This window comes from Nesoenas mayeri, assembly GCF_963082525.1.
Source record: "Nesoenas mayeri genome assembly, chromosome: 2".
Taxonomy (NCBI): Eukaryota; Metazoa; Chordata; class Aves; order Columbiformes; family Columbidae; genus Nesoenas; species Nesoenas mayeri.
The window spans coordinates 112,039,681-112,063,639 of NC_137543.1; the positions used below are offsets into that span (position 1 = coordinate 112,039,681).

Genomic DNA, 23,959 nt, shown 5'->3' on the forward strand with positions numbered 1-23,959 from the left:
AAACCCCATAATTCGATATGCATATGTAGTAAGATACGAGGATAATTCCTATTCATAAAACAGTCACATATGCTTTACCATCTGAAATCTGACAGGTGCTTAAAGTCATGAAACATCATTACATTGTATAGCATTTAAATAAAAATCCACTAATAAATAAAGAAGTTGATTTATCTCATTCGTTATATGATTTAAAATAGCATACTTAGTACATACTAGTGCAACGAATGCGTGCACCAAATATATCCTCTTACAAAGCTGATTATATGCTTTTAGATAGCTCTCAAATACCTTATGTCTGATACTGCAATATGTTTAGTATATCTTAAAAAAAACTATGTCTAATCTATGGCCCCTCATAGTTTTAGGCAGATAATTTTGTCTTTATTCTAATTACCTTGTTCAACTCGGAGCAAGACAGTCCCTTACCTATGAAACAACAAAGTACCCTGTTTCCCCCAAAATAAGACCTACCCTGAAAATAAGCCCTAGTATGATTTTTCAGGATGCTCAAAATATAAGTCCTGTTCCAAAAATAAGTCCTAGCTAAAGTTCATTTTAAAAGTCCATTTAAATAGTGTCTAGGCAGTTATATATGTAAAAAAAAAAAATCCAAAAAACAACAACACATCTTTTGAAGGAAAAACTGTATAAAGTCCGGTCTTATTTTCAGGGAAACAGGGTAGCAGAGCACAAGGTGAGGAAGCACTTGCTGGAAGCCACCGAATTACAAACCCCAAAGAGAACGCACAATGTGACGTGCCACACTGCAATTCTGCCAGCAACCTCCTAAACACCCTAATCTGGTTATCAGCGGATAAGGCAGAAATGCATTATCCTCTCCAAGGAACGAGAAATCCAGAGCAAGGAAAGGTTCCCAACTGGTTTTCCTCAGCAGACTCAGAACACAACCTATGGGTCAAAGGCACACTTACATTCAGATGAGTATGTGAAATGCCTTTAAGACTGAGACAGCGTGTGCTTTCCCACTGGCACGCATTCAGTACACCAGAAGTAACAGCCCATTTGCTTGCTGGGCCACAAACACAGTACTGCCTTTTTATTTTTTCCTCCACATTCTTCCAACAAAAGATTGGAGAGCTTGAGCCAGTTAACATGGGAGCAAACAGAAAATCTGGCTCTTCCCTTTAATCTTTACTTGAGAAATCAGATTAAGATTCAGCAGTTAAGCACCACATTTTATTTACATTTCTGCTTGTGCTCAAGAAAGCTGAAAAAAAAAAAATCCAAGAGGTTACAGTAAGTCAGTATCCCACACTCAAGATAAAATGTTGAAACTATCACCTCTCCATATAGCATTTCCAGACATACCCTGCTCAATTTCATAATGTATCTAGGCTGATTAAGTGAGCAAACCAAATAAAATAAATAAAAAATTCTCTTCTCTGTAGTATCTGCACAACACCATCCAGAAAATCAGCACAGTCTCACAAATAATAAGTTAGACATACGTACTGGCCACAAAAGAGTGATTTTGTCAAGGAAAGACATTTCTCAAAGGCTACAGAAACACTAACCTTAAAACAGATCGTTTCTTTTATGTTGCACATATTAGGAAGATGCGTAAGATATTTGCAAAACAAAAGACTATGGCAAAACCTACATTTAAATTCAGAGAAAAAGATCAAAAAGTTTTCTGAATAGTAACTAAGGTTTTGTTTTCCCTAGCAGTTTCATAACCCAACGTCAGAAGACTGAATTCCTTGTAAATGTGGTAAGCAGTAGTTTAAAGAGAGACCAACAGCTACATAATCATCCTACACACTCTTAATTGTATCTGGCATTATTGCTCAAAGCTCCTACACAGAGCGTCAGCTGACTGCCTGAACAGCACTTTGTTCTTAGTGCCTTTGTTAATGATGAATTAAATTATACAGAAGAGACCTCCACAACCACCCTTATTTTATAAACATCGACCATTACAGAACCACAAAAATCCTATGTCTCTGCCTAGGGAATACAGTTATTTCTTAACATACTACAACTTGCATCCTTAATCTGCAAATCACCACAATCCATGTTTACAAGATGCAGAACTGTGTTGCTTCACAGGAGGGAAACAAAGACAAAGAAAAACATCCCCAGAAAAAAAAAATCTCAACAAGAGCGAGCTTACTACATATTTAGTTCCACAAAGACCATGACTTCCCTTTCATCTTGCAGATCACATGACAAACAAAAATACAAACATTATAGTTAAAAAAAAAAATCTGGGCAGTTCTCTAAAGTCCAGCCTTAATTTCACTGCTCCCGTCACACCAGTTACCTCTTTTAGCCTCTAACATACCAAAGAACTAAGAGAAAAACGTATGTTTTCAGGACACCTTAAGAAAAGGTCTGTCTCAGGACTCTTATTACCAATGTTTCAGCAAATCAGACAAAATATTTACCTTAATCTAAGTATGTGATCTTTATAAGACCATCTTCCTTAATGCTATTTAAAACTATATACGTAATCACTTGTAAAAACACAGCCCTTCTACTACATTCCTAAACTTGCTGCAAGTCAGAAGAACACTTCTCACATTTCTCTGGAAATAATACATATGTAGAGTCGTGAAGTTATTAAGCTCAAAGAACCTGCTGTCATACAGAGCCAAGAGATGTAATAAAAATAAAACATTATATCCAGTTCTTAATCAAAACGCGGCAATATAGTCTTTACTGACCTACTTTCCATTGGTTTGTGTAACAATACACTGTGTAGTGAAGGAAACATAGTAACATCCCATGTCTTTATTAAATATATATTCCCAGCACTAGAAGCAAGGCACTTCTATAGCTACACTGGATTACTCTTCAGTTTCTTCACGAAACAGAGCAAATTAACACACGCTTGTTTATAAAGCTGGATAGTAAAATTCAGCCTTATCTTACAAGGCTGGCTAACACAAGCAGGGCTGAGACAAGAGGAGCAAACAGAACGCCAACACGAAAATGCATGCAGAGTGGAAACTGCCAGCGCTGTAAATAATTGAGACCACGGGCCCTCCCAGAAATCCACGCGTGGTTAACATTTAAAACAACGACCAGAGCGGCTGCGCCCGCTGCCCCGGGGACCCTCCGAACTGCATCGGGATGAGATGTTAACCTGCCGTTCAGACTTAACCCAGCCAAACCTCGCTCTGTGTGGCGGACGCGGAGCAGCCGAGTAGCGGAGCCGCCCCCCCATCACGGGAGGGCATCGCCCGGTCCCGGCGGGCCCCTCCGCCCACCCAGCGCCCTGACCGACCTGCGCGCCCCGGGCTCCTCCGCGGGGCTTGCAAACGACCCCCGCTCCCCACACCCTTCGTCCCGGCCCCTCAGCGCCAGTGCCCTGGGGCGCGCACTCACCGTCCCCCACAGCCATCATGCCGCGGCGGGTGCCGGCTCCCTGCCGCAACAGCCGCCGCCACCGCCTACGCTTCAAAATAGCAGTCCCGCCTCAGGAGGGAACACTCCCCCGCCCCTTCCTCCGCGCCTCCCGCCAGCGCGCCTGGCCCGGCCCCGTCCCACCGGGGACTTTTACTTGCGCTCCTCCTTCCTCGCCCGCCCCCGCCGCGGCGGTCACGTGCCCCGCGGGCTCCGCGCCTGCCCGGGCCCTTCCGCCGCGGGCAGCGGGGCGGTGCAGGCCCGCCCGCGGGGGGAAGGCTCGCCCGTGGGGTGGCGTGTTCCCCCGCCACGGAACACGGTGCGAGCTGCTTCCTGCGCAGCTGCTGACATTGGGACGGGCGTTCCGCAAAAATAAATCAATTTTTAAAAAATAAATTATAAAAAAAATAAATACAGGAAGCGTAAGACAGCTGTTTGAAGAAAGGTGCTATTTGACAGGGCTCCGTGGAAATCCCATCAAAACTTTACGAGAAGCAGCTCTTTAAAGCGGGCAGGCAAGAGAGCATTTTGCAGTGGTGCGGGAATTATAATGAAAACCCACCCACAGAGCCTGAACTCCTGTCTCCAGTTTACCCCCAAATCAACGTTTTCAGTGTCATACTGAAAAAGCGCAATCCAGCAAAATGGTTTAAAAACCCCAACGTTGTTCCAATTTACTTCATCTTGCCTAAGGAAGAGCTCAAAACACAGATGGACACATGGCCGTAACACACAGAGCTTGTAAACCTCGCATTCGCAGGAGCCGGGGCACACTTCTGCAGAATAGTAATTCAAAATACCACGCAAATTCCTTAAAAACCAGTGGAAGCATCAGCCTGCTGAGGCCCTTTGCCTCTAAATTGGCTTAAACTGACCGCTACGCTTCAGTGGTCAGTGAGTTCTCCTATTTAAAATTACGAAGCAGCAAGAGCAACGGCTGAAATTTAAAATAACGTGGCTGCGCTCTGACTATTCACATTGAGCAAGCGAAAGAAATACACGTAGCACAAAACCCTGTAAATTAATCGTGGCATCTACCACCAGTTTCCGTATTTCCCAAACTACACGTGTTCACACTGCGCCACACTGGTGAGCTCTGGCAGACTGTGTCGTCATTGTCTCCATAGTAACTATATTTTCCAAAAGAAAACAGCAAAGGAAAATAAAAAACAAGCGCTTAATGTGGAAAAACAGATATACACATGTGCTATGGATTTTTATTTGCCAGCTCCTCTTCCTCCCCCCTTTTTTTTAAGAGAACGTTTGCCTCGACTGCATCTTTATCACCCATAACACAGCTCCCCCAATAGCCACGATACTAACATCACTTCATCCTACCTGTCACATTTTATGTGTGTAAAGCTAAATCTGTGAGGCGTACCATTAAAATGGGAAAACTGCACGGGTTGAATAGAGATGTACCGTTTATATTCAGCTCAAGTCACTCTGTCCACTACATGAGGCGAAGTAGAGAGCTCAATATTATTATTTTCCTTACTTTTAATTCCCTGTCTCAAAATTTACTACTACTTGATATAGGAGTGTGTTTAAATTCTGTCAGAGAAAACAGTATTTACAAATCTCAGGCAGCAGAAACAAGTGCTTTTGCAGCTTTGAGATTGGCTGCCAGTTCTGTTTCCATAGAAATGAACATTCATTTGCTGAAAAATTGGGAGGTGCTTTAAAGAACCTTCTCCAGTTTACAGGGACACATATATTTCAGCTGTAGTGAAAGGGCAAAATTAGCAGCACATTGCTTAACAGGCAAACATCCTGACATGATTCTCTTAATATGCAACATCATTATGAATGTAAACAAACCCCAAGGTTTTCATAGCAGCTAATTCATTCACATAATTGACATTAAAGAAATGATGTCTGTTTTTACTACCTGCTGCTGAGGGCAAGGGAAGATGGGGGAAGGAGGGAAAATAATTAAAAAAAATATATAATCGAAGGTCAGTTGGAAAGGCAAGTTATCAGTATGAAATTATTTAAGCCCGTAAGTTGCCCTCATCAAGCAAAAGCAACAACTCTTGCCCAGTGCCCTTGTGCCTCCTTATCTGTTGGCTTTTGAAACTGCTTGGTACATCCTGCCCCAATTACTCCATCCATACTTGTGTCAATGTTCTTGTCACCTCTTCCATCCTCCAAGGGGATCTTGTCAGCCTCCAACGGTAACTCGTTGCCCTCCTCCTCTTTGCAGTTTCATCAGGCATCAGATTCAATAAAGGAAGATGGTAATGCTCAGACTAAAGGGGCCGTTCGTGTCAGGTCTGCTCTAACACAGCCACAGGGATAAGGAGACACTAAATGTACCAGTGTGTGTGAGACTGCAGGTAAGGTATCTTTTCCTCTCCTCCCTGTATTTGTGCCAACATACCTAGCCATACCAACACAATGTTTTTAAAACCTGACGTGTTTAATCATGTTAGCACAAAACTTTTTTAATATATATTTGTTTTGATTACTAAAATACTATGGAAAACATTCCTGTGGCTGCGAGTTTTGAGGAGTTTATTTTTTATTTTCCCCTCCTCAGCACATGCTGAATAAAGAGACTGAACAACTGACATTAGTATCTTTTGATAAAAGAATCCTCAGTCACATCTCTGAGTTCTCAGAAATTAGGTCAACACAACAAAGATTTACTGCCACAGCAGTGTCACTCGGGACCACGAAGAAGCTGTTATCTTCCACAGTTGTATAAACAAGCCCTTCCCCATCTATCACACACTGAAGAGAAACCTCATCAGTGCAGTTAACTTATCTGAGAAAGTGGCTCAATCTGGCCAAAAAACCCTCCTTTTGCTGGTAAAAAGGTCCACTAGAGAGCTGCACCAGTCTGAATATATTAAAGCCTGTTGAACAGTTTTTGGTTTCCTCCCCCCTCCTTTGGAAACATTCCCCCCTGCTTTCCTAAACCCAACTCCAAAATATCCAAAGCACTACAAAAATCCTCAACGCTGTAACAGATGTATTTAGTCATAAAAATCTGGCCTTTATCCGAATATGTTTGCTAAAGCTCCTAAAAGGAAAGCTGGTAACAAGGCTACAGGAATTCAACAGTAAATTTCAATCTACACGTGCAAGTAGTAAACACAAATTATCCTTCAGGGAATAATGAAGGACAAAGCCAAGACAAAGCACTAACAATGGAAGAGTATCTTTTCAATAAATTTAAAAATTGTCTAGATGGATGCAACAGGTAAACTCGGTTCAAGCAAAAATACTGAAACCGAGGTAACTAGAGGGATTCTGTCTCTATGGTACCAAACAGAATCATACTAACTTTTGCCACCTACAAGACAAAATAAATAGTTTATACTGCTGCAGATCAGCATTAATATCTGTATTTTACAGACGAGATGAAAATGGTTTAAAGAGAAACGTAATCAACTCTCTTACAATACAGACAAAAAACTGAGAAGTGCTGTGTAAACCAGTCCAGCAATGTCGTATTCACATTTTCAGATATATTTAACTTATTTCAATGCATTTACATTCCCTCATGTAACTTTCTCTGTTCTCCTGAGAACTACCGACACAAATAAAATACATGTAAAACGCATCTTTGAACCTCTCAAACCTGTGCAGCAGTATTAACTTTAAATACAAAAGATAATGGTTTACCCTTCCAAAATGAGTAAATTTACAATTCAACAGAGCATTTATGTAAAACATCTTTCCCCCAAATTAGTATGCTTTTTAATATTAATCTTTACAAATCTATTTTTGTATTTTTCAAGTGTTCAAGAATAGCAATGTTTTATTTCAAAGCAGAATGCAGCACAGAAACTCCTACTGCCTCAAAGGTTGTAAAAACACATTCCTTTGAACCTACAGTCTCTTCTGTTTTCACACTAACAAGAAAAGCGTGAGAATATTTAAAATAAAAAGGTGTATTTGAGTACATTAACAAATCATATGCATTCCTCAAAATATTTCTGCTCTTGCACAGTTACACTTTTTAGATCTAGAAGAGCCTCCTCTTCAGTCAGCATAGCTGCTTTGAAAGGAAAATGAACATCAAAAAACCCTCCACCGTAAAACAAAATCTACGGATTCCTTGCAGACTGATAATGACGCTTTCAAAACCAACTATATTAAAGCCACTGTCACACCACCTCCCTTGTTGTGCTCTTATGCAACAGTTTTTTTCTTAAATTATAGTTTCAAGTAAGAAAGAATTATGGGTTTGCTCTTTCACACTATAAAATACTGTATCAAGAATGCAGTAGGAAGCAACAAGGATTCTCTGCACAACGGGTTTTCTTTTCATGAAATACAGCAACAATAATGAGCTCAAACTCAGTAAAGACAGTCTTAACTTCAACATTTGTCTTGGAACGCTGTAGTCACTTACTTCTACAATTTAAAACTCTATGGATTATAAACCACTTTAACTGAGAAGAAATCAAACACAGCCATCACTAAATTACCATTTTCTGTTAGAAACATACTGTAAGATAGGATATGGTTCATCTGATCCTTCTTCCCCTCACATAAATACTTCGCAGCATTCTTGTATTCTCTACTGAGCACATATGTAAGTTGTTAAAGATTCACTGCTTGCTTCCATGCAGTTTCAACACCTTTTTCAATTGTATTCTGACTGCAGTCCAGCTAATACTTTCAGTAATGCAGCACATTTGTTTCACTGTCTCATTTTCTTAGTATTCACACGTTTTCATTCATCCATCTCACATTGATAATGCTAGTATTTAAATTTTATCTTCTGTCAATCTAAAACTGAAAATAAATACATCATCTTTCATACTCACCACTGATGTTGCTTGAAATCATATTTCCAGAGTTTCTTACTTCATCAAATTTTGCAAAGATTGTTTGCAACCTGTAAAGAACAACAATAAAATATTTTTACATCTCTGAAATCAGTTGATGATCATACATAAAGCAGTAAGGCAGAATATACAAGGGATTAAGAGTATCAAGAAACAATTCCTAAATGATTTAAGTCCCTTAAGTTAGTTGAACATCTTTACACAAATGCAGGGAAAACCTAAGTCATCTTAGCAAAGAACAAAACTGAGCATCATTATTAGCATGATTAAAATAACTAAAATTCTGAAGTTCAAGTTCAGTAATAATTGGATTCAGAGGGCTGATATGACTCTATTTTTACACAACAGTAAAAGGCAACAATTTGAATTATGGAATGTTCATGTGGTGAAAAAAAAATGGATTATTATTTAATTTGTTCTGAGACAATTATTAGTTTTCCTCAAAATTTTCTCAGTTTAATTATGAAAATACTTTCATAGTAGCACTTCCACAGGAAAAAAAGAAAACAACAAACTTTTCTCTAAATTTAAGGTAAACTAAAAACTTTAGTTCTGTTCAACTCTCACACCACTGATTTAAATTCTCACAACAGAAAACACACTGCAAGTGCTTAGCTACAGGTAATGAGCAAAAAAACCCCAAAACAAAACCCAACCAATCACACAAAAAAACAGACCTGAGAAAACTCTAAATTTGCAATCTAGTCCCACAAAGTAGAAAATGCAATTCAGGCAAGGAAGCTGGCAAAATGCTTAAACAGTCATTTCTCATCACTTCTGCAGAAAACTCAATAAAGGCAGTGGAAGTATCTCGCATAAAAAATGTGGCTCACGGGCCAGCAATGGGTTTGTATTGACATAATACACCGTTGAACTGCACACAACTGAGAATATTTTCTTACATTTCTCTAAAGACTTTACTTCATTTTAGACAACTCATGGTAATATCTAACATGCATGTGAAGTTTTAGCTACAAGACTAGCAGGACTGGATCCTGACCTTAAATGCAGAGAGTTATGAACTACAAATCTCTTGACAGTCTGCAACTCTCCAAAAAGGTACAGTTCAGCTACATTACCTATATGACTCAATGAAAATTTGCTAAAAGAGCGGCTTTTACAACTCGCAATCCAAACTATTATAAGACAAACCAAGAAAAATGGCTAAGAACAGCACTTGGGTATGGAAATTCTCACAACACATAAAGGAGTAAAGTCAAGGACACACAAAGATTTAACCCCAGCACTTCCTTATGCGCACCTCACTTTCAGTCAATGATCCATGTCGAGGGCTGTGCACAGTCTGCCTTCTCCGACACACTGTATTCCCCTCTCACTCACCAGTACCTTTTTCTAATTTACCTCATTTATCTAATAAAGAAGAACGTGATGAAATCATGAAACACAGGCAGACAGCAGCATAAAAAGCCTGAGCCTTTCTCCACACTTTCCAATCCTTTAGGACTCTCACAGTGCAGCACTTTTACCTTCCAAATACTTCAAAGCAATCTGCTACAGAGCAAATTTGTCCTGTACTTAACAGGCCACAACAAGAACGACCCAGATTTAGCTAAGAACTCCACAAAAAGGCTTAGCCTCCTGCAAGCATCTACAAAAACAAAACCAAAACCCGCCTTAATCATGTAAGTCAATAACCCATACAACAAACCAGTAGTTATTCTACCATCTAAGCTTATCTTGAAACTGTATGTTGCTCACTGGTACTTTGCATAAACTTCCCCTAACGTACATGTGATTCTTCTCTCTGGACCTTGTTCTCCTCTCCCTTTTGTGCCACCATTGCATTTACAGCCATTGCAGCCACAGCAAAGCGTCTGCAATGGCAGCAGCAATTCACAAACATCAAACTACACTGTCTCTTAATGAGAAGGTGAATTAGTAAACCAAAGGCAACGTATGCCGAAATTGTATTTTTGCACTTCAACCTGAAAAAGTAAAGCTACAGTTATTATATGAAATGCTTTTCGGGTACTAGCATTTGCTAATGACACATGAAATCCCATTAAAATGCCGTGTGCTTTCAAACGTACGAAGTGAAAAGTTCACACAAGAATCAATACACACAGCAATCCATTACACCATCATGCTTTCATAAAAGTGAATGCATTTGCTTTGTACATACCACAGGAAGTATTTTTACTGTTTGCCAGTGACTGTGAGTTCCCCTTGACACTGCTGGATTCCATACCAAACACTACATTAAGAGTCTGTCTGGTTCATGAGGAGGATTTAACACCACAGCTGAAAGGCTGAAACTGTTACCCTGAGAGAAACTGAAGACTAGAGAAAGTAACAGGTTTCCTTTAAAATTTCACTTTGATTTTTATATCCTGTCAGGCTGATGTTATGCATTTGGCACACATATTTTAGAGAATACCAAAGAAAAAGAAAATATTTCCTGCTCTTTTGAACTTAGCTTTCAAAAATGTTTTCTTGAGTGTTTTAAAGAGAAGAGAAAAATTAAATTATTCCTTATAAATACATTATAATAATACACACGTTGCCTCTCACTCTGGACAAAATATCTGATAAAGTACTTACTATGAACATTAAAAAAATGCTTTTGTCAGCACTGGATGCTATGTAATCAGTGGTGCAGGTTGGAGAACACCACAGTACTGCCATTCCTAAAGCTTTCAAAGCACGTCTCCATGACCAGAGGAACACTCTGTTGTATTTTGTCATAATTAAAAAAAAAAAATCCAGTAAAACACAGTTGACAAAATGGTCAAGCACTACTGTAGATACAACCCTCTCTTTAGTACAGCTTACGGGAACTGTAACTACCACTTTGCAACGATTCTCACAAGTTTCTTCCTCCCTCTCCTTCCACGGAGCTCTGCATAGAATCATTTTAGTTGGAAAAGACCCTCAGGATCATTGAGTCCAACCATAATCTATCTCTGGCTCTAAACCATGTCCCTAAAAAGCTCATCTAAATGCCTTTTAAACACCTCCAGGGATGGTGACTCCACCACTTCCCTGGGCAGCCTGTTCCAATGCTTCACAACCCTTTCTGTGAAGAAAAGTTTCCTAATATCCGATCTGAACCTTCCCTGGTGCAACTTGAGGCCATTTGCTCTCATCCTATCACTTGCTACGTGGGAGAAGAGACCAACACCCTCCATGCTACAATCTCCTTTCAGGTAGTTGTAGACAGCGATAAGGTCTCCCCTCAGCCTCCTTTTCTCAAGGCTAAAGCCCCAGTTCCCTCAGCCACTCATGCTACCATGTCCTCATATTTCTTCATACAGCTACAGGCAGCAAGGCAGTTTGGGCTAAGGTCTCTATAATTATTGCAACCACAGTCCATTTAGGAACGTTTACAAGAGTTCGGCTCCCAGCAAAAGAGAGCCTGGCCAAGAGGAATCCAAGAAAGTTTACAAGGCTGGGTGAAGAATGGTTTCACTGTCATGAACAATGACGAACGTTCTTTGAGAAGAGCAGCATTATTACTGCTTTATCTCATATCTGCAAGCACAAGTCTGGGTCTGACATGCATAATCTATCAGTGAAGTCATCAGTCAATAGAAATACTGTGTCAGCGGCGAAGAGAAATATTATCTTCTTTCTCCAAAAAGGCACAGACAGGTGTTCCATAACTTCACATATTGAAGGACAAATCCCCATTGACAATAAACACATGTTCAGGAGAGCAGGCCACTTCTGCATGGTCTTGATGATTGTTGCTGTCTGAGTGAACAAATTGATGTATGAGGTTTTAGCACTTCAAATAGGGGCTCCTGGCAACCTGCTAAACCCTCTCCTATGGCAGATGACAGGTCTCTATCAAAGAATTAACATATTATGGTGATTACGTTCAATGAGAGGAATACATACTCTTCTAAGACACAACATGAGCTGACATGCACGCACACGAAAAACACAGATGCTGGCAAAGAACATGCGCTAGACTTCTAGACTGAAAAGCCATAATTTATTACCATTCTTGATGGAGTTCAACTGTTTGCATGACAGGTAGAGGGGGATACCTAAAAGTATGGACCTTGTGATGAAGAGACAAACAAGTACCACTTCCCTGCCAATAGCAGGAGAATAAAAAAGAAGAAAGGGTGGTAGAACAGACTGGTGTCTGCTCTTCATGTCCAAAGTGAGCCTAAAGCAGGAAATGGCCCATGTGAAACCTCACACTTATTTCCCCTTACTTCCGCCCTCCAAATAAGAAAAAAAAAAAAGGATCTTGCATAGACATATGTCGACATCTGGACACATAGATGGACCTCATCTACAACATGAACTAGACAGACAAGTAGAATCTGCATACCACATAAAATACAGTATTCAGAAATGCATACTGCAAAATACTTTAGCATTTCAGGACATTAATTTGTGGCCCTGTCCATGAGAACTAAACAAATAACTGGTTCTATACATTTATGTTTCTAAAGTAACAGTGGGAAAAGTTGTCTGATGACTTCCTGAAAGATCTTAAAAAGCTTTTAACACTCAGACTAAGCAACTGCTATCCAGAGCCACATCTATTACTTCCATTCAGGGAAGATTAGCCAAACAGATTCCATACTGCAACAATTCAATTTGGCCCATATAGAACAAAACCCGTTCACTATTCTTGGCTCACAGACCTAGAAATATAACATCCACTATCAGTATTCAAAAATGTATTAACATTGATATTTACAGCCCCAATACCAAGAACTGTCAAACCTCTTTGGCAGCAACTTTAACAAAGGGGAAAACAAGATCCAAATTTCCAACCACTGACATGAAACCATTTTTTTAAAAAACTTACTTGCTTCAGGCAAAAAGCACAATATTATTCTGACATTTGTAAGTTGAAAAATAACTAGAAAGAGGAACTCACTGATTTTATTTATAAACAAACTCACAAATTAATCTCTGTAAAGAATAAAAATGCACTGACGAAAAAATACAGTAGTAGCAAATAGAGTTGAGCTACAAAAGTAAGATCCCATCTTCTTTTATTGACTACATACATTCCAATAGGTCCAATAACCTTCTCTAGAAAATCCAGTATTTTCCACAAAGGCAAAGCTACCAGGTACAGATTCCAAAACCTTTTAAGCCCACTATTATTAATTTACTAACTACATTTGACTTTATACAGACACAGCATGGATCTACCATTTGCATATTTAAGGAAGTTGAGCAATTTCTGAAAACAATGCTTGATTAACTTCCCTGCCTTCCTTTCAGCAGACATGAGCTACTCTTTTCAGTGCTTTAGGGCAGAGCGCATTGAAGCAGCAACACACAGATCTCTAATGTGTAATTTGTTATGTAAACCCAACAAGCCTACGTTCTATTAAATCACGGGTGCACCAAATACTGAAGTAATGGGGTTTTCTGCTAATATTTATGTTTACACCTTATTTTTAATGCACTCGCATGCAGTGAAGAGGCTGCAATGCAGTTCTCTAAGGCTGAACTCGACAACTGAAAGCAGCTGTGTCTGAACTACAGATTATCTGTAATACTTAAAACCCTTAAAACCTATCCAGACACACAAATATGAACAAAGATTCTCCTCAAAACACTGATGATACTCTACATCAAAGGTTTGGTTTTTTTTTTCCCACATATCATAGCTCCTGCATAACCACATGAAAATTTTAATGCATGTAAGTGAAGGGAAAACTCGTGACAGGCACTGGGGGAAGAAACGTCTTAAATTAGGCCCACCCCTGAAGGAACAACAGGCTGAGCTACCACAGAGCTAATCTGTCTTTCCTGAGCTTTGTCAACTGCCTTGTTACTTGTGTGAAGGAGTTGAGAAGAGACTAGAGGAACTCTGCTTTCTGTCAGCAATGGATGCAATGGAGACGAGTAGCCTCATACTCAAGGAAGTCATAACTCCCCTCTTCACCCCAAGCTGAAAACCACTGCAGAGGACACAGCACCGAGACATAATTCAGATATTATGTTACACTAGGTTGGACTGTCAAGTGCAAAACTCTGGGGATTCAGTGGCAATGACCCATTTAGCATGCACCAAGTAGAACTTTCCTTCTTTATGTAAATGCAAATGGTACAACTGCGCTTGCTTTCAGATCAGGAGAAATGTTGTATTCCACTGATTAAGACATTGGCAATAACATTTTGGCACCTACTGCAACTAAATTAGAAGCTGTTGATTGCCCTGAGGATACAAAGCTCCTATGGTGTTTAATCCTATTTGGATCCCAAGATTTACTCAGTTTGTGTCACATGGAAATCTGAACAGGACGAGTGCTGAACCTACAGTTATGGTCAGACCCAACACTCACAGTACAAACAAAGGCTATTTTTATCTGTATGCTTTTGCTCTTATTCTCTGTTCTAAAGGATGCCCAATACCCTACCTTAATGTAAGAAGGATCTTCCACAGTATGTTCCAATTATCTGCTATGAAACTCAATTTTGGGGATTGTAGTAATAAATAACATGGCTTCAACTTCTGTAGTAACCATACAATCTCTTCATTGTCCAAAACTGCAACAGCCATTAAAGAGAACAGAATGTGTACAACTTTCCCTTCCCGCAGGCAGGGAAAGCTTTTATCTGAACAGGCTGAACTGTGTCTGGAATGTGCAACAATAAATTCAACACCATTCTCTTTAATACTTTGATACCCTACAAATCATCATTAAAAACGAGGGATAATAGTTTTTTCAGAAGGGTCTGATGAGGCACAGTATCCATTCTGATATTCTCTCTGACACTACGTAGTAAATACATTGGGCTTTATCAAAATCAAGAAGTGAGATGAAGACATGAAGTAAAGTGACATATTAACTGATAAGGGGTTAACACATTTTTTTAAAGTGTAAATTGTTTTAATAAGGAATTTGAAATATTTTATTGTATAAACAGTCTTTCCCACTGAGTACAATTTCAAGCTCTGTCTAGCTGACTTAATTAAACAAATCCCTACCAAGGTAGCAACAAATCAATAGCTACCTTTATTTCATATAAACTAATCTACACATAACACAGACCAGCCTTTAAAGATCAGAATTGCTTTTCAGAAAGAGAAAGGACCGATGAAGCACTCATTTTCAAAACTTCATTGCACCTTTTGCAAGAAACATCCAGTGTCTTGTGATGGCATGCGCAACACTCAAACAAATGAACACTCCTTTGGGATATTCCTTTCTCACTGAACCCCAGAATTACAACTTCAGAACTTTGAAGTAGCTATTTTGAAAAGCACCTTCCCTCACCTTACAGGCTGCTTTTAATCATACATCTGTATGACTCTTCCAAGTAGAAAAGATAGCAGCAAAAGAAAGGACACTAGTAGCATCACAATGGAAGCAAAACTAACTAGAAGTTAAAATAAAAATTGTAATAATTTTAAAACAAAGGTTTTATTGAGTTTAAAGTTCTGATAAAGACCAGTAACACAGAATGGCTCAGGATTACAAAATCAAAACAGCTAACTCACCTTCCAGGAGGAATTCCTCTCTTCGTAAGATCTATTCGTACTTTCTCTCCCACATGTCTATAAACCTCTACAATGGCTAGTATGGCAGCATCTCTCACCTGTGAAGTCAGAGTTTAAATTGTTAATTTCAGGGTTTCAGAAACCAAAACAACATTTGCGGACAACCCACTAATTTCCAGTTTCTATCAACCTGCAAGCCAACTAATTTCACAAAACAGTTGTAACAGTGAGGATGGAAGAGAAAGGAAATACAACTGTTGTTTCAAGATAGTATTTGTTCCAAGTTAGAGCACCTACAGATGGCAAATGAAAAATCCTAGAAATAACAGCTCTAGAGGGAATTTCTGGGATTGACATAAGACTAATATTTGTGGAAAAAAAGTGCTTTATTTAGGACTCTATCACAATAGGCAATAGTTCCAAAAGTTAGTCTCTGCACTTAGTCTTGACACTTCATCTTGCTTTCATCTGTTTCTACATGCAGCAAGGCCCTCCTGGAAAACCAGGACCTGGCTGAGTTCAAGAGTGGGCCAAAGTGACCAACGCCTTCTTTACCTCCTTCAGCAGGAATTGTGTGGCATCACAAGGCAGGGAATAAGACAAGACCGGGGAAGGGGAAAGAGCAGTTAAAACAAGAAGGTGGAGTGCCTCTTTAAAAAAATTAAACCATAGTAATCACAACAAAAACTGTCAAAAAAGCATGTTAGCAAATGCCATTTTTCTCCAGAAAGAATTACTGGAATGACTTTGGTATTGTTCTTTGTAGCAGTTTGAACTAAACCCACAATTGCTCTATCAAGATATGAACTACATCTTTACTAATGATCAACAAACAAGACAAATTCTTAACAGATTTTCTCTAGAATAAAACAATGGTATGCTATACAGAGACTTTGCTGCACACAGAAACTAAGCATAAAGGCCTATCCTGTATATCTACCCATCTCCTGCCAATGCCAACTCCCTTGTTTCTGTACTCTTAGTCTTTTCTCTCTGGCACAAATTCAAATAAATCAAAAGAGATCTTATCCATTTCTATTTGAAGGGTTTCTGAAGTTCAGATGTCACCAATATGAACTACATCACAATTTTCACTGCCGATATTTTTGCTTAATTAACTGATTTTAACTACAGTCTTTGCATGTGCCCAAATGCCATTTGGGTTCCATTTAGGAAATTATTACCTCTCATGCACATAATAATGTTATCTTTAGCAAATTTGGCAGACTATTACAGGACTTATGTACGGTGTCCTTCTGGAGGCAATTCCTCCTGTCAATATATATATTTTTTTTCTTTCGACACGCTCTATAAGAAACAACTATTTTCAGTAATGAGTAGTTTAAATCTCTGAAGATAAAACTAAAGGGGTCAGCATATTGCAACACTGCTGCCTTTGCATCTCTGTTTTCATTTAATTCATCTGACTGATTCTGAAGAAAATGGGTTTTTTGTTTCTCATGGTAGAAAATAATGATCTGCTGTACAGAAGCAAGCCCATCATTTTTTCTTAAATGCCTACATTTATTTTGCTTTCATTCCTCTGTCAAAGTACAGTTGTTGAAGCACCAGTAAGTAATGAAATTCTTACCTGACTATTCGAGTCACCAAACACTGTACACAGATGTGGTACCAACTTGCTGAGGATTAATGGCTGTGCACCATAACTGGAAAAAAAACAAAACAAAACAAAACACAAACCTTAATTTATTTTATTTTTCTTTTCACAGAGAAACTGAAAATACTTTATGCACAAGTGAACTTTTAACTTAGCACTGATAAAACACAAACTTACATCAATCAAGCTCCATCTCTCTCTTACTAGTCCTTTGTCTACTTTTAAATAAGACTAGATTACTATACCTTTAGTCTTTCAGAAAGCTTACAAGTTGTTTGATTTTTCCCATTTATTAATTCATTAGAATCAGATTTCCGAAAGTATTAGTTTCAGAGAAAAATGACATTCAGAAGAAGGACAGAACCCTTATGTCTCCATAGGAACAAAAAGCTTACATGTTTAAGGTAGCAATAAGACACAAACACACTCCTTCTCGGGATCGGTAATTCTTGTGTTTAAAACCAACAGCAAGGCGTTCCCAAATGTACTATATAAAAACAGAAATAATTGTGTTTGGTTACTAGGAGCACAATACAATGTAATTCTATCCATATTTTATAATTGCATTCATAACAGCTGAAAAACAAACAAACAAAAACCAGAAGGCAGGTCTATTAGAAAAGTAAAGGCACTTCTAAAATTAAGTTATAAAATGCACAGTATGGAACACAACACAGATTATTCTTATGCCAAAAACTATTTCTAAAAAACACCCTTTAGAAATTTGAGTATTTTTCTTGTTTGAGAAACAGCTCTTAAAAACATAGAGAACTGTTACAGTTAACACACAGAAAACAAACATTAACATTACAAACTACTGTCTCAAGCAGAAGTTGCTATATTCTTTTTGCTTCGTATTCAGTTTCCCTGCCAAAATTTCCCCTCATCCATTTTGGCTCATCCTCACCCATACCCCCTGCTGTCCACTTCTTCTCTGCTTATGCTTTACATTTATTTTTTCATTTTCATTTTCATTTTTCAAGTCTTTCTTGCCCGTTCACTCTAGTTCCTTCGCTTCCATTTCTGTTCTGCTTTCGTTTCTCCTTTTGTGCTGGCGCCGCTTCCTGCGCCACAATTCCCTGCCTCGCTAAACCATCATTTACCCTCCCCCCGCACGCCTTTTAATCTTCCCCTCCTCAGTTCATCGCTTTTACCTTTCCATCTCCTTGTCGATTCTCTAGCTGTATGCGATGGTGCAAAAAAAAAAAAAACAAACCCCAATGCAACGTAAAAGTGAAGCTCAGGAGCCTCGGGGCTCCTGGGTGGAATTTGGGAGCAGATGCGGGGGCTCAGACTGCAGCTCCCGCAGCTGCAGCGCTGCCATTAGGGCCGCAGCTCGCCAGCATCCGCGGGCAGCGTTGCCTGGTGATGGCTGCACGCTGCCAACAGCAGCTCCTGCAGCCCGGCCACCACCCTCCCTCCCTCCCACCCCCCTTCAGTGGTGCCACTGCAGCGTATAACCATTCCATACGCATCCGCTAAAATGTATGAGAGACTAATCATTGCGATCGCATTTGTCAAAAAAGAGCAAAACCAAACCAAAACCCTCGCAAACAGCAACAAAAGCAGCGTAAGAGCAGGGAACACCGCATACTGTTTATTAACAGGGTAACACACTTGGTAGCAGACATAAAATTTTCCCATTAGAGCCCTGCTTGATCATTTTGCCCCATCTGTGGCTTCCTGTTTGCTTGTTTGTTTTATACTTCATTACATTTAGAGAAAACAAACCTTAGACAAGCAGGATATGGCTTGCCAAAACTGCACAGCTTAACAACAAATCACAGGATTTAATGAAAGAAAACATCCTTCTGATTAACCCACTGTCCCAGAAAATCATGGGAAAAAGGAGATCTCCTTTTGTACAAAAGTACAGCTGGAGAGAGGTAACCATAGAGTTACAAAACAGTCTGAATAGAAATTTAGTCTTTCACTAAATTAATCCTACTTTAAGAACTGAATTCTTCTAAACAGAAATTTAAATGGCTGCTTAGGAATTCCAGCTCTCACAACTTGCTAGCAACACTTGGTGTCAACTTCCCTTTGTCCCATTTATGCACTTATACCAGCTATATTAATATTTTTATGCTTTTCTGCCCATAACCAGCTACATCTAGTTCTCACTCATTAAAAAAATCAAAACAAACAAAAAAACCCAAACACATCTAAAACAGGGAAAGGGAACTGATAACAGGACAAATTACATATTATTCAACAATGCACTAGAACAGACAAGATGAGTTGATTGGAAGGAGACTTACAGGAATTATCCCCCAAAATTTTTCACCCAGCTCTTCAAAAGGAACATTTATCTGCAGCAAAGGGAGCCTAAAACTCTGTTTCGGTGTTGGAGGCCCAAGAAAGGTTTCTCTGTTTTGGTCCCTGCTATTAGGATGATTGTTGCTTTTCATCCAAAATTTTCATGGTATATAAACTGTCCTGAGAGCAGACAACTGGAGCCAGGTTTCTCCCACCTTAGAGAAGTCACGAGAAGAATCGTAACTCCTCTTACTTACATACACTACTCCTTGGACCCCATGAACCGGGGATGGAAACTCCTTCCATCACCTCAGTGTAGAGCCTAACAACCCTCCAGAAACTGGAAGACGGACCAGTAATCTAGAACTCTTTCATGATGAAGGCCTAGCACGAAGTAACCTATCACCACATTCTATATCAGCCACGGTTCAAATGAAGGCGTCTCCAAGATGTTCTGCTGTGTAGCACTTATTCACATGCTATTACTGTAGAGGCAGGTGTACTTTCAGGTCTCCATGCCAGGTACTTGGGAGCATCGTGGGCACAGGAACATGTCACTCATGAACTACTTGCACTTAGGCATGAAAAAAATGCTGCAATGTCTCTTTGTTGATGAACAGGAACAGAACTACATCCCATGAAAAGGTAAAGACATGTCTTTGTGGATTATGCTACTAGAGTTTGATGCCTAAATCCCAGTCAGATTTGTGACCATGTGAGAAAATGCCTCATGTTGGAAGGGGGATAAATACGCTTCTACAGTTGCCTACCATGCCACCTGTTTTTCCTATCAGGCAAACAAAGCAATTGAAAACAATCTTCTCACTGCAGGTCAAGTCTGCAAAATCTTATTCCCTGCACACAAACATTCAAACCTGTATCTATGAAAAAAACAAAGCCATGAATTAGCATGCAAAAGAAACATTTTCGTTCACAAAAAGTAACATGTTCCCTATTAACTTCTGCACTTAAAACTCAGAAACAGATTTTCTTCAGAAATTAAAAACACAAATAACAGCTCCTACTGACAATCAGGGTCTATAGAGTTCCAAATTACCTCATTGCTCAAGCAACGTAATCCTGTTAAACAACCCTACATTTTTCAGACTCACACAGTAGAAATACAAGATTTAGCACTTGGAAGCCACATAGTGCTAAGAACTATGAAGTTTGCTTAACTCAGACTTCAACCTATGCTAACGAGGCACAGGGAAACTTATCCCCATCTCAGTTTGTCAAAGGTTCACACAGCATGTTCGCCACATATCTAGAAAGCCAGACTTTTAAAGTTAGAAAGCACCATCTCAACTGTGGAGCCAGTCCTACGTGTTCAAGTACAAACCTGATTTTAAAATAAATTCAAAGCTAAATAAACTTGTTTATTCTCATTATGCAAACTCAAACCCAGGAGGTTGTTTCAAACATGCTTTAATTAACAAAGTCCTGCCACATGACATGAAAACACATACTCAGAATTTAGCTATGATATGCAAGAACTGCAGAATTGCACTGTGCCAGTTTTCTTTAGCTAAACAATGCATCAGTGTCAGTCCGCTAAGAATATCTTTAGCATTTACACCATTAACAGTCACCACAACATTGTGACATATTCAAAGTCAAGCTCATGCATAAGTCATAAGCTCACTGGAGGCCAATATCTTAATGTACGTTAGGCAGTCATACCATGGGTGGTGCTGCTTCGTCCATCAATTTCAGTATAAGATTCTGTGCTTGCTCTCGAACTTGGTCTTTGGCATCTCCCATACGATCTATCAAAGGCAGGAGAACTACAGGAGAGGAAAAAAAAAAAAGGGAAGAAGAAAAAATATTAAACACCCAATGAAGGTTTTCTAATACTTAAGGATATTTCCTGAAACAAATTTAAGATACATCTTGTTCAAAAATAAAAGCTGATTTTGAGTTGGTCAAAACATTTTAAAGTCTCAAATATATTTCTGAGTATTTTACAAGACTAGCAACAAATGCATGGTACTGAAGTTGAAGAAAATATTATATTCCAACAAGCTAAAAAGAAAGCTTCCCATCTTAAAAACTGTATGAATTACTTCAATTTAATCTCCAAAAAAAAGTATGCCAGTAGCTTCTGAATGTCTGCCTTTTCTGAAAAATAATTCTAGGCCTGATGAGTGGGAAAGAATTGGGATAGGAGAGAAGGACTACTTTAAAATCAGTGAGATTTAATGACAAAAAAATTAAGTTTTAAATCCTCCTATTCATACAGTGGATCTTCTGGAAACTCAGCCTTACTTCAGTAAAAGTATCCGTATTAATAAAAGCTACTATTTTAAAACAGGTGTCCTCAAACAGTATTTAACTGGCACGATAGCTGATGATTTCACATCCTAAAAATCAGAACCCGTTCAAAACGAAGGGACTTGCCAACTCTTTTCACTTGCTTACCCAGAGAGAAGTTTTAGTTACATCGGATAAACAAACTAATGTTAGGATATTTAGGAAAGTTGAATGAATGCTTAGGTCAGCACTGTGCAAGACATCCTGCCGTACTGGTTCCCAGTCCTCCACCTGGAGTCTACACATAGGCTGTGTGAGGAGGAGAGAGGAGACAGGAGTTGAGCCTTCCCTCAGAAGTACAACTGACATGGAATTGATGCAGATATCTCCTGTGTGATGGTGCTTTTCAAGTCAGTATAAACACATGAAACATGAAATCACAGGATGGTTGGGGTCAGAAGGGACCCCTGGACATCACTTAGTCCAGCCCACCTGCTAAAGCAGGTTCACTCGGGGCAGATCACACAGAAATGTGTCCAGGTGGGTCTTGAATGTCTCCAGAGAAGGAGACTCCACAGACTCCCTGGGCAGCCTGTTCCAGTGCTCTGTCACCCCTAAAGCAATGAAGTTTCTCCTCATGTTTAGATGGAACCTCCTGTACTTAAGTCTATGCCTGTTGCCCCTCATCCTACTGTTGGGCACCACTGAAAATAGTCTGGTCCCATCCTCCTGACAACCACCCTTAAGATATTTATAAAGATACAAATGCCACCTAGAAAAAGCAGTGTAACATGCTGATGGTGGCATTTACCTGTCAACAGCTCAACCTTCTGGTTAGCTTTTGTTTCTGATCTGATGCACAGGTTTCTAAGAGCTGCAAGTATCAGTCATGTAACCTAGGTGGAACTTCTTCAACAGAGACCATGATACCCACCCAGCTCATCCTTCTGCTCCTGCACTCCGGTTAAGCTGGGACTAAGTTTGCAATTACCATGCCATTCATTCTAAATTTCCCAAGCTAGCACAATGTTTACCATGAGTCTTGGAGACTTGCTCATATTCCAATAAAGAAAATATAAAAGTAACAGCTAAAATCATGTTTAGCTGCTTTTGGTCTTAAATCTCTGAACACCTCATAATACTTTACAGTTGCTGCCTAACCTCTCTCAGCTACTGATTGCTATAAAATTTATTTTCCTATCCTACTCACAGAAAAAATAACTGTATTGCCCTACCTTTTGAAAGGGAGATCTTAAAGAATTTCAACAGTACTTAATGATTTTACAGTAATAACAATAGCTTTGCCAGCAAAAGTAACTCAGGAGGTCTCCTCAGTCCTCTGTTCCCACATTAAAAACAGCAGCCATCTATGTACCATGATTATTACTGGAAATACACTCCTGAAGTTTAAATTTCCCTTCCTGCTGTATCCAAACATTTTTTTAACTGTCCTAATCTGAATATTTAATTCTACTGGCTCTGGATATTCCACTGATATCCTTAGCTACCATTAATGAGTTTTTGCGTTTTTCATCTATCTTCCCTTCCTCCTCTGAATAAATTTTGACAGCTACTTTAATTTTACAGGTTGAAGGGCTCTTTTTTTTTTTTAATCGGGTTGGGTTTTTGTTATTGTTTTGCTGGTGTGGGGTGTTGGGTTTTTGTTTTGGTTTGGGGTTTTTTTGATGGGTATTTTTGTTTTGTTTGGGTTTTTTTTTTTTATTCGTTTATTGTGGGGTTTTGTTTGCTTGTGGTTTTGTTGTGGCTTGTTTTTGTTTCAGTTTGGTGGTTTTTTTCCCATTTTGTAAACACAGAAGAAACATCTAAGAGAGAGTCCAGCACAGGGCAACAAAGATAATTAAGGGATTGGAGCATCCCCCTTAAGAGGAAAGGCTGAGGGAGCTGGGTCTGTTTACCTTGGAGAAGAGGAGACTGAGGGGTGACATTATTAATGTTTACAAATATATAAAGGGTGAGTGTCACGAGGATGGAGCCAGGCTCTTCTCAGTGACAACCAATGAGAGGACAAGGGGCGATGGGTTCAAACTGGAACACAAGAGGTTCCACTTAAATTTGAGAAGAAACTTCTTCTCAGTAAGGGTGCCAGAGCACTGGAACAGGCTGCCCAGGGAGGTTGTGGAGTCTCCTACTCTGGAGACATTCAAAACCCACTTGGACATGTTCCTGTGTAACCTCATCTAGGTG

The 23,959-nt window shown here is 39.3% G+C and overlaps 1 protein-coding gene across 11 annotated transcripts in view; it reads right to left on the minus strand.

The window, feature by feature from the left end:
- Positions 1-23,959, minus strand: part of CLASP2 (cytoplasmic linker associated protein 2) — a 148,597-nt gene that overhangs the window by 100,187 nt on the left and 24,451 nt on the right. For 10 of the 11 annotated variants that reach the window (XM_080338761.1, XM_080338757.1, XM_080338755.1 and 7 more), the window contains exons 3-7: positions 21,185-21,288; positions 17,638-17,729; positions 17,216-17,291; positions 15,625-15,722; positions 8,157-8,227 (exon numbers count right to left, since the gene is read on the minus strand). In XM_080338761.1, the coding sequence (XP_080194887.1) occupies positions 8,157-8,227; positions 15,625-15,722; positions 17,216-17,291; positions 17,638-17,729; positions 21,185-21,288 (441 nt within the window). Of the gene's footprint in view, positions 1-3,354; positions 4,042-8,156; positions 8,228-15,624; positions 15,723-17,215; positions 17,292-17,637; positions 17,730-21,184; positions 21,289-23,959 lie in introns of those variants that run through there. The other variant, XM_080338754.1, reaches the window with a different exon arrangement.